The following is a 10,527-nucleotide window of genomic DNA, read 5'->3' on the forward strand; positions in this document are numbered from 1 at the left end:
GATTCTGATGCTGCTATGTGTACTGATGCATCACTTTTAACATTACGCACTATTGCACCAAAAGACCTCATCACGTAATGCAAATGGTGCAGCAAAGTGTAAAGATGGTGCGTCAGGACACATGTCGGCACCAAAATCCTCCTAATACTTCTCTACGTTAAACCCGCTCTATGTTTATTTTGCGTGTGACCTATCTTCTTTGGGTTAAAGTTCATCGTGAATCTGATGTTGTGCCAAATTAAATTGTTTATGGGGTTTACATTTTACATGTCATAGGTGTTAGAATGACTTTCTCGCTTCTTTTGTTTTTTTTTTTTTTTTTTTTTTGCTTTGACACCATCATTAGTCTAAAGGCTTTTAGTATTCTTTTGTTGATTGGGTAAATGGATGACTTTCTCTGCCCTTAGGTGGAGAATAACCCTTTTTCCTAGGGTGGAGTAATTATTGTCTATATTTAACCTTCCCCACGCCTCACACTCGTATGATTGTTTATTGTTTTTGTTGTTGTTAACTTAATGGTTATACTGGCCTTGTTAATGGTTGTTATTTGTTCAACAATGGAGGGATGAAGCTACACATTTTAGAACATAATGTCATATAATATGTGTGGGTCCAACTACTTTTCATTCCTTGGAACAAGAGGCAACTTGTTTGGGCTTTGTATGCTGATTGTATTTTTTTAGTGTAATGCATTTTAGATTATTAGGGAACAAGTTATTTTATGATTCTTATTGTTGTTTTCATGACGGTATCTTAGAGTTGCTTGCTACACAAATCTTCACGGATTATGCTAAACGTATAATAATCTGATGCACATGTTTTTATCAAAATGAATTTTATAATGGCTGCAGGAGTCTCAAATATGCGAGACAGGAGATGCAGCGGAGATTAGGGAGTCAACTCTGGCTGTCCATGCTTGTTTCCTCATAAAGAGTATGTCTATGAGAGAAGATCACATCCGAGACTTATCGGTTAATCTGTTGTCTCGTTTGAGAGAGAGATTCCCTCAGGTATAGTACATTTAATATCAGTTTTTTTTTTTTTTTTTTTTAATTTTTTTTTATTAGTTTTTAATGTAAAACTTCTACTTCTACTTGTTTATGCCTACAGGTTTTGTGGAAATCATCTTGTCTGGATTCTCTTCTCTTTTCTGTAAATGATAACCCGACCTCAACTCTTGTCAGTGATCCTGCTTTTATTGCTTCTGTTCGCTCTTTGTATAAAAAAGTTGTTCGGGAATGGATTGTCGTTTCACTATCATATGCACCATGCACCAGCCAGGGTCTTCTTCAGGTTTGTTTAACTTCATGTTGGGCCAGTACCACTGTATATGGTCGCATGGCAAAATTTTTACATTTTCTTTGATTTTCTAATTCTAGTTTTGCTGTTTAGAAACTGTTCACGCGTTAAATATATTCTGAATATTGGTTACACATGATAAATAGTTTAGTCTTGCAGCGTGTTGATTAGACTTATGTCTCCGGTTGACTTATTTTGTTGTTGATTTCAGGAGCAACTTTGTAAAGCAAACACATGGCAAAAAGCACAACCCACAACAGATGTTGTTTCTCTTTTATCCGAAATACAAATAGGTACAGGTAAAATCGAATGTTGGACCGGCACAAAAACCGCCAACATCCCTGCCGTAATGGCATCTGCAGCTGCTGCGTCAGGCGGAAACCTAAAATTATTGGAGTCATTCAACATTGAAGTTCTTAGCACTGCAATTGTTAGTGCTACAGTTAAGTGTAATCATGCAGGAGAAATTGCTGGTATGACAAGATTGTATGAGAATATGGAGAGTGCAGATGATGATAATGAAGTTGTTATGTCTGGTTTTGGATCTAATGGTTTTTCAAGGCTGGTATCTGGATCTTTTCCACAATTGACCAGGCCCAAAAAGCAATCATTTAATGAGATATTACTTAACAAGTTTGTGCGTCTTCTTCAAAAGTTTGTTTCCACTTCAGAGAAAGGTGGGAAGGTTGACAAGTTGTCATTTCGTGAAACTTGTTCTCAGGCAACTGCACTACTTCTCTCAAATCTGGTAAACACTAGTTTTTAGACTTGAATGTGAAAATATTATGGTTAAGAAAGTTGATTAAAAGTTACAGTTTTATTGGATTGCCTTTTTAATTTACGAATGTGTCAAAGCATTAACTTCTACATCTTTCTCTATCATTTCTCTTATGTAGGACAAATTGCTATTAAGTTTATTTTGTTTTATATTTTACAGTTAATTTTATTTCTCAATAATGTTACCACGAGGAAATATATGTAGGACAATGGTGAGCATGTGCTATCGAATGTACTCAGTGGCCCAACTCATTCCATACTAGGAAATGTGACTATAATTATAGCATTGATGATATGCACTACATCTATAGATATCTCTGAAGAAAAAGAAGGATAACTTTCTCCTCAAAAATGAAAAATTCCATTTTCTAGCTATGTATACCCTTAATATCATATTCTTGTATATAATCCTTGTATATAATCATATTAGTAGGGTATAGGGTATTATAGTATTGATTATCTTGTGCAACACCTTTTTTTTTTTTTTTTGTGGCTAAATACAACATTACCCAAAATCCCGCTGAAGTGGCATATGGGGAGGTAAGATGTAGACTGTAATACCGAAGAGACTCCTTCCAGAAGTACCTTCGGCTGCCCCAAATGCATGAAAATATAAAAATTAAATAAAAAATAATATATATATGTGTATGTGGGAGTGCGTATTAAAATGTTTGTTTACTAAATAATTGTTGGATGATATTTGTAGGCGTCAGATAAAAAACCGAGTGCCGAGAGCTTCTCACAGCTTCTGAGACTACTTTGCTGGTGTCCGGCTTATATTTCTACACCTGATGCAATGGAGACCGGTGTGTTCATTTGGACATGGTTGGTTTCTGCTGCTCCTCAATTGGGTTCTGTAGTCTTAGCCGAGCTTGTTGATGCTTGGTTATGGACCATTGATACCAAACGTGGACTCTTCGCGTCTGAAGTCAGGTTCTTTGGACCAGCTGCCAAGTTAAGGCCTCAGCTTGCACCTGGTGAGCCAGAACCACTACCCGAAAAGGACCCAGTTCAGGAAATTCTAGCTCATAGGCTATGGCTCGGGTTTTTCATCGATCGCTTTGAGGTGAGGTTTATTTACATAACTCTAAAGTTATAAAAATTGTATTTGAAATACAGCTAGATGTATTTATGCTCTTTCTTTATTTTAATCATTATTGTTTAGCTACATTCGTCATTGTAGCTTGTCCTGGGATAAATTAAAATAGGTTTGCAAGTCATTGACATTAAAAAACCGTAGTGTTAAAACTGGAAAAATTTTACAGGTTCAACTTGTTTCTTTTGGGATTTGAAATGAGCTTCTCGTTGGCTATTTAGCTCAGATGAATTTAAAATTTTGATGGGATTATAATTATTAATCATGATTCATGATGATGGGTTTTTTTTCACTTGAAAGGAAAGGGAAGAATGAACTAATGTGATAAACATTCAATTGTTTTGTTTGTTATGTACTTGCTAAATGATGTACATCCAAACATTCAATTGCGCTCTTTGTTTTAATGAGACAACTTGCTAGGAGGTTGTTATCTCCTTACAACCTCGAGTTTTGTTGTTTTATCTTCTTAGATTTTTTTCCCCTTTTCCTCTAAATATTTAAGTTTTGAAGAATTTTAAGAAACCTATACATGGTTTTGCTTTGACTTTAACTATACCCTTTGGACTTCAGTGAAAACGTTGCAGATTATGGTCCTAAAGAACTAATGCAATAGGCTGCTATTAGTGAATAATTACAGATCATTTCATTTCTTTTTCTTTCTTCTCTGACCCTTTACATTTTTACAGGTAGTTCGACACGATAGTGTAGAACAACTTTTGCTTCTTGGCAGAATGTTGCAAGGGACTACAAAATTCCCATGGAGATTCTCACGCCATCCAGCTGCCACGGGTACATTTTTCACTATTATGCTTCTTGGACTCAAACTTTGCTCATGTCAATACCAGGTCAACCTACAAAGGTTTAAATTAGGACTTCAGTTGCTAGAAGACAGGATTTACCGGTATTACTTTCTACTTGGTGTTGTTTTATATAATTTTCTCTTCACATTACTTCTAGATAAACTTTCACAGATGGTCCCTGTGGTTTGTGTAGGGTTACAGAAATAGGCCACATGCTTTTTTGTTCCGTCAAGGATGGTCCCTATGGTTTGCACTTGTTTCACCGGTGGTCCCTGTCAGTAACCGTCATTAAAAATATCCGTTAACTTTTACCACCGGTGAAACAAGTGCAAACCACAGGGACCATTTCTGTAATCCTATACAAACCACGACGACCATCCGCGAAATTTTATGGAATATTTTCTGACTGGAATTTGAGGTAGTCAACGGAAGACTGAATTGGCATTTTTTTTTTTTGCAGGGCATCTTTAGGCTGGTTTTGCCATCAACCCGAGTGGTACCAGACAAATAATGGGAATTTCGCACACAGTGAGGCTCAATCTGTTCATGCTTTTCTCCAGTTTCTGTTAAATCACCGAATGGATGTTCCTCAGAATAATTTTAAAGGTCACGGTCAGGAAAATGGGAATGCTTTGATTAATTTGGTAAGGTCTTTTTTCGTACAATCACCTGTGTTTATGCATGTTTCTTTTAATCTATGTTGAATTGTTGATTGTTCTGATCATGTAATCTTCAATTGTCAACTTCAGAAAGATTCTTATCACCCGATTTGGGGATCAATGGAGAATAATGCTGTCAGTATGGAGAAGAGGAAGCAGCTACTTTTAATGCTATGCCAGCATGAAGCTGAAAGGCTTGATGTCTGGGCACAACCTCTTGGCTCCAAGTAAATTCTATAAACATCTATTTTCAGTTGTCAGTTTTTGATTTTATCATTTTTTTATGATTTATAATCCCGTGCATATAACCATTAACTCTTTTATTCTCAGAGAGAGCACATCTTCTCGGCTTAAAATTAACTCGGACAAATGGACTGAACATGCAAGAACTGCATTCGCAATTGATCCCAGGATCGCTTTTTCTTTGGGTGCTAGATTTCCTACAAATTCTTATCTGAAGGCTGAACTCACACAATTGGTTCAGGTAGATATGACCATTTTGAATATTATTTTATTTCCTGATATTCCGTGGACACAAAATGCCTCCTTTTATTTAATTCTCATTAACATCAAGGGAGCATCTATCTGTAAACAATCCACATCATGTGTCTTGCTAGCACTATGAACTATAATTATATTTCTTTTATATTTAACATAACCCTTATCATTTTTCATTGTACAAAAAAGGGACTTGTACTAGAAAGCTGCTTCTTTTGACCAGTTACCCAACCATCCAGATTATTCATTTTCATCTTTAAAACTTGATCTTATTTTGTTAAAGTAAATAGCATTTGAATTATTAACTCTTTTTGTGATCATTTTGGGCAGCACTATTATTATTATTATTTTTGATAAAAAACAGATTTAAAATCAAAAGGATCCGAAGATCAAGTTACAACGTGATACAGACCTCAACAAGTCTGCTTGAATGAATAGACCCTACGATCTATTCAGAAACAACTATTGAAACTACCCCTAATAACATTGAACCATTGCAACTATACGTTTAGAACTATTTTATCATCCTTAGTTACACTTGTGCTTGTTAATGTTGCAGGCGCATATACTTGAGATCCGTACTATACCGGAGGCTTTACCATATTTTGTGACTACTAGGGCAGTCGATGAAGATTCTCCGCTTTTGCAACAGTTAGTACACTGGGCAGCTTGTTCAATCACACAAGCACTTGAGTATTTCACTCCAGCATACAAAGGTCACCCACGTGTTATGGCTTATATTCTAAGGGTCTTGGAGTCCTATCCTCCATCTCGTGTTACCTTTTTCATGCCTCAGCTAATACAAGCTTTAAGATATGACGATGAGGTAGCTCCATCACGTTTATCTATGTTATATAGTTTTAGTGCTTTCGTTTATAAGAAGCAGACTTTGATAACTACTTTAACTATAATGAGCTTGAAGCATCTTCAAACCAATATTCAGGTTGCGTTTGATAAAAGCTTTCGTTTATAAGAAGCTGACTTTAATAACTACTTTAACTATAATGAGCTTGAAGCAGCTTCAAACCAATATTCAGGGTGCGTTTTAAGTGCTGAATGATTCAAAGGTTCTGAACGACAAATAACCTGTTTGATGATCATTAGCCTATGCATGATATAAAATTGATGTATTAACATTTTAAATGAATGAATAAAAGAATATAAGTGTTTAATAAGTGTTTTAGATATATTCTAAGGAACATATCAAAGAAAATGAAGCTGCTGAATGGTTAAGAGTGTATTTCAACTCTCTTAATGGTTCAACACATATTGTTGAGTGGTTTCGCATCATCTATCATTCAGATGTCAAGTAACAAACGCACTGAATTCTGAACAGTTTAGCATTTAATGTTGAACCATTAAATTAAGAGGCAATCAAACACAGCATCAGTCCATTCATAATACTGGAATAACATTCTTTTCGTCCCACTGAATAGCTTATGTTTATCTAGTATATAATTAAACTGATGGGTCTTTGTGTGAGTCTGTAGAAGTTGGTTGAAGGATACCTGATCAGAGCTGCTCAAAGGAGTGATGTGTTCTCTCATATTCTCATATGGCATTTACAGGTCACCACAATTTTCTATTTTTTTCAATAAATAAATATAACTTTCATAACCATCCAGGCATAGCTTGGATGGCCACCAACACTTTCAATGAAGGTGAGGTCACGGGTTCGATTCCCTTCAAGGCACTTCAAACGCTTGGGGCGAACTTAAGAGACCAATAGCCTGAGGATGCTTTACCTGGTAGCGGTGGAGGGTTGGCTTGCCGTTTACCCGGGGTTTACCCGCTGCGGGGGGGCCAATGTGCCCGTTCGTAGTAGGGGTTCCTCGTAAAAAAAATATATATATAACTTTCATATTTTCATGTTAGTAACTGAAGTATTTTTTGAGTGCAGGGCGAGACCTGTGCACCCGAGCAGGGTAAAGAAGCAGTATCAGCAAAGGTATATCCTGTTATCCATTTTATATACCGTCGCTTGTTCTGTAAACAGACGAAGCTAATCATATATCGTTATAATATCTTTCAGACAACAGAATTTCTGGCTCTGCTGCCTCTTGTTAGACAACACATCATCGATGGTTTCAATCCCAAGGCTCGTGACATTTTTCGCAGAGAATTTGATTTCTTTGAAAAAGTCACTTCTATATCAGGTGTTCTTTATCCTCTTCCAAAAGAAGAGAGAAGAGATGGTATACGAAGGTATCTTTCTCTTGTTTGAAATTGTATTCTTTTGAGTGTTTTAATGATTAATCAATGTGTTTTGTGACTAATTTGAGTACAGAGAGTTAGAAAAGATTCAGTTGGATGGTGATGACCTTTATCTACCGACAGCTCCTAATAAGCTTGTCAAGGGTATTCAAGTTAACAGTGGAATACCTTTACAATCAGCTGCAAAAGTGCCAATTATGATCACGTTTGACGTAGCTGATCGAGATGGGGATCCTAATGTTACAAAACCTCAAGCTTGTATTTTTAAGGTAAACATCATCACGATTTCAATCTTGTAAACCATTGAAGCTATTTTGTTAATTTTATGTGGTTGCAAATTGAAATGGAAAATTAGACCCATTACTTGTAAATGGGTCAATTTGGCGTTGTTTTTTCTATAGGTCATGTAGTTTAAGCTAAATGATGTGAGTAAAGAGAAACAGGTTGAACGGCTTGAAAGTCATTTGATGGGCGGTGGCTAACAATATGCTTAAATTTTCACAATTTACAATAGATGGATTTTTGTATATGAAATTAGAGGTTAGATTGAAGACACTCGTTTAAAGATGGATCAAGTCAAGTGGTACTTTACTGATAAATAGTCGATGGGTAAATTAAAGGTCTTACATATAAGTGATTACATATTACTCCACAACATTTTAAAAAAGTTATACTTAAGATTGTTATTATTATTACTATGCGGTTTATGTAAAATAGGACACTAAATTATTTCTTTAACTATTATTGATTGATGCAGGTTGGAGATGACTGCCGACAAGATGTGCTTGCGTTACAAGTTATTTCACTTCTGAAGGACATATTTGAAGCAGTTGGACTCGATCTTTATTTGTTTCCATATGGCGTACTTCCAACTGATCCAGAAAGAGGAATAATTGAGGTAAGCCTTCTTTCATACGATATATTTTGAGGCTCCAAACCTTATTTCTAAAATATAATAGGTTTAGGGTTTAGGGTTTAGGGTTTAGGGTTTAGGATTTAGGGTTTAGGGTTTAGGGTTTAAAGTTTAATTTTAACCAGTTGCATACATAATTTTGTTGTTAATTTGGGTTGTAACCATTTAAATGAAACCCAATATATTATTATTTGTCTTTGCAGGTTGTTCCAAATACACGAAGTAGAAGCCAGATGGGTGAGACGACTGATGGTGGTTTATATGAAATATTTCAACAGGATTTTGGAGCTGTCGGGTCTCCGAGTTTCGAAGCTGCTCGTCATAATTTCATTATCAGTAGTGCCGGGTATGCTGTTGCTAGCTTGTTGCTTCAGCCAAAAGATAGACATAATGGAAATCTTTTAATTGATAAGTAAGTTCCAAAAGTCTTGATTCCCTTGTATAAAAATGAAGCTGTTTGTTATGACGTGTCAAGTATTTATTAAATATTGAGCTGAACATTTGTGAGTGCAGCTCTGGAAGACTTGTCCATATTGATTTTGGTTTCATCTTGGAGACGTCACCTGGTGGAAACATGCGGTTTGAAAGTGCTCACTTTAAGCTGAGTCATGAAATGACCCAGCTGCTTGATCCCTCGGGTGCGATGAAAAGTGAAACTTGGTTCTTATTTGTAAGGTAAGCATAACATGTTCCTCTTTTTAGCTTTGGTGATTTAACCTATTTCTTTGGAATGGGTCAATAAATAGGTAATAGATGACTGCAGTGTACGGAACCTCGTTTTATTGGAAAGACTTTTCATAATTATTCTAATTCTAATCATAATATTGCTTCATATATAATAAATTACTTATTTACTAAAATTAAACAAAAGAGGGCCATTATTCTATGAAAGTGTTGGATAGTCAACGAAATGCATGTTGACCTGTTTTGACTTTTGACCCTCACATACCAGCAACCCACCTGTACTCATACTGACACGCAAGGTTGGAGAAATCGGATCTCTGGGAGATCTCGTTTGGACATTTTTGGGGAGATCTCGGACGTTGACTTACGTTGACTTTTTAGTTTTTTTAAATATAAATACATATATATAAATAAATATATTTATATATGTATACATTTTTACGAGAGTTTACAAGAAAATCTGAGAAATAAGCGAGAAAATCTGAGAAATTTTTCTAGACACCATTCGACCTGCATTCCAAAAACGAAATCTCCGGGAGAAATAAGGAGATTTGCAACACTGCCGATACGTTATTCATTTGGGGCACGAGTTTGACATAAAAATATCAAAAAGGTATCTGTTCATTTTTCTAGACACCGTTCGACCAGTAAATGAAACTGCTCATTTTGACCGGAACCCATTTGGCCCATTATCCCCTGGTTTATCTGCCAGTTGATCACCTCAACTAACAAAGATCAAGTTTAATATTACAAGTTAGCCTGGACACATTACGTTATCGAATCTTCTGTCTCAATATTCCTAGTCTCTCTTATATAAACGTGTTGTTTTTTTTACAGCTTGTGCGTGAAAGGATACCTTGCAGCCCGTCGGTATATGGACGGGATCATAAACACAGTATTAATGATGGTTGAAAGTGGATTACCATGTTTTAGCAGAGGAGACCCGATTGGCAATCTAAGAAAGAGATTTCATCCAGAGATGAGTGAGAGAGAAGCAGCTAATTTCATGATGCGTATTTGTGCCGATGCATATGATAAATGGTCAACTGCTGGATATGATCTGATTCAATATCTGCAACAGGGCATTGAAAAATGAAACTGCTTCGTTTGCTTGTTATATGTATATTTGATCCCCAGATCCCCACTTGTGTATCCTCTTGTTGTTCTTATTATTATGTTAAATTTTCCAGGAATTTCGATTCTTTATGTAGGCATTGACAATTAGGTGAAAACTGAGAGTTGTTGACTTGTGCAGAAATTGTAGGAATTCTGACTTTTACAGTTTTACTTAGCTGATAAATTATTATGGTAATTATGGTATTGTGGAACACTTTTGTACAGTGATGTAATGTGGAGTAATATTGAAGACATGTCCACGCCCTAGTTCTTTTATCTGTATAACCAATGTTGTTTTTGTAAAGGTGTGCTTTATTTGAATTTTTATTGTCAACGTTTTTTATTTACTTGTTTATGTGCTCAAAAATCTGAGTTCTGTTTCTATTTTTTATATAACGTTGAGATGCATAACAAAATTTAACCAAGCATTGATATGCATTGTCAGATTTGTTGAAGCTTATCTTTAGTTAC

At 35.7% G+C, this 10,527-nt stretch overlaps 1 protein-coding gene across 1 annotated transcript in view; it reads left to right on the forward strand.

Annotated features, from left to right (window-relative positions):
• The window catches only part of LOC139902845 (phosphatidylinositol 4-kinase alpha 1-like), a 28,294-nt gene extending 18,162 nt beyond the window's left edge, over positions 1–10,132 (forward strand). Inside the window, exons 10-26 of the mRNA XM_071885491.1 lie at positions 852–1,010; positions 1,111–1,293; positions 1,511–2,047; positions 2,783–3,142; positions 3,859–4,073; positions 4,433–4,616; positions 4,722–4,858; positions 4,962–5,115; positions 5,689–5,955; positions 6,620–6,697; positions 7,030–7,077; positions 7,162–7,334; positions 7,417–7,612; positions 8,101–8,241; positions 8,460–8,668; positions 8,770–8,931; positions 9,778–10,132. Of these exons, the coding sequence (XP_071741592.1) occupies positions 852–1,010; positions 1,111–1,293; positions 1,511–2,047; positions 2,783–3,142; positions 3,859–4,073; positions 4,433–4,616; positions 4,722–4,858; positions 4,962–5,115; positions 5,689–5,955; positions 6,620–6,697; positions 7,030–7,077; positions 7,162–7,334; positions 7,417–7,612; positions 8,101–8,241; positions 8,460–8,668; positions 8,770–8,931; positions 9,778–10,036 (3,462 nt within the window). The 3' untranslated portion in view covers positions 10,037–10,132. The remainder of the gene's footprint in view (positions 1–851; positions 1,011–1,110; positions 1,294–1,510; positions 2,048–2,782; positions 3,143–3,858; positions 4,074–4,432; positions 4,617–4,721; positions 4,859–4,961; positions 5,116–5,688; positions 5,956–6,619; positions 6,698–7,029; positions 7,078–7,161; positions 7,335–7,416; positions 7,613–8,100; positions 8,242–8,459; positions 8,669–8,769; positions 8,932–9,777) is intronic.
• Positions 10,133–10,527: the final 395 nt, after the last annotated feature.

The sequence above is a fragment of the Rutidosis leptorrhynchoides genome, chromosome 3 (genome assembly GCF_046630445.1).
Source record: "Rutidosis leptorrhynchoides isolate AG116_Rl617_1_P2 chromosome 3, CSIRO_AGI_Rlap_v1, whole genome shotgun sequence".
NCBI classification, from domain to species: domain Eukaryota; kingdom Viridiplantae; phylum Streptophyta; class Magnoliopsida; order Asterales; family Asteraceae; genus Rutidosis; species Rutidosis leptorrhynchoides.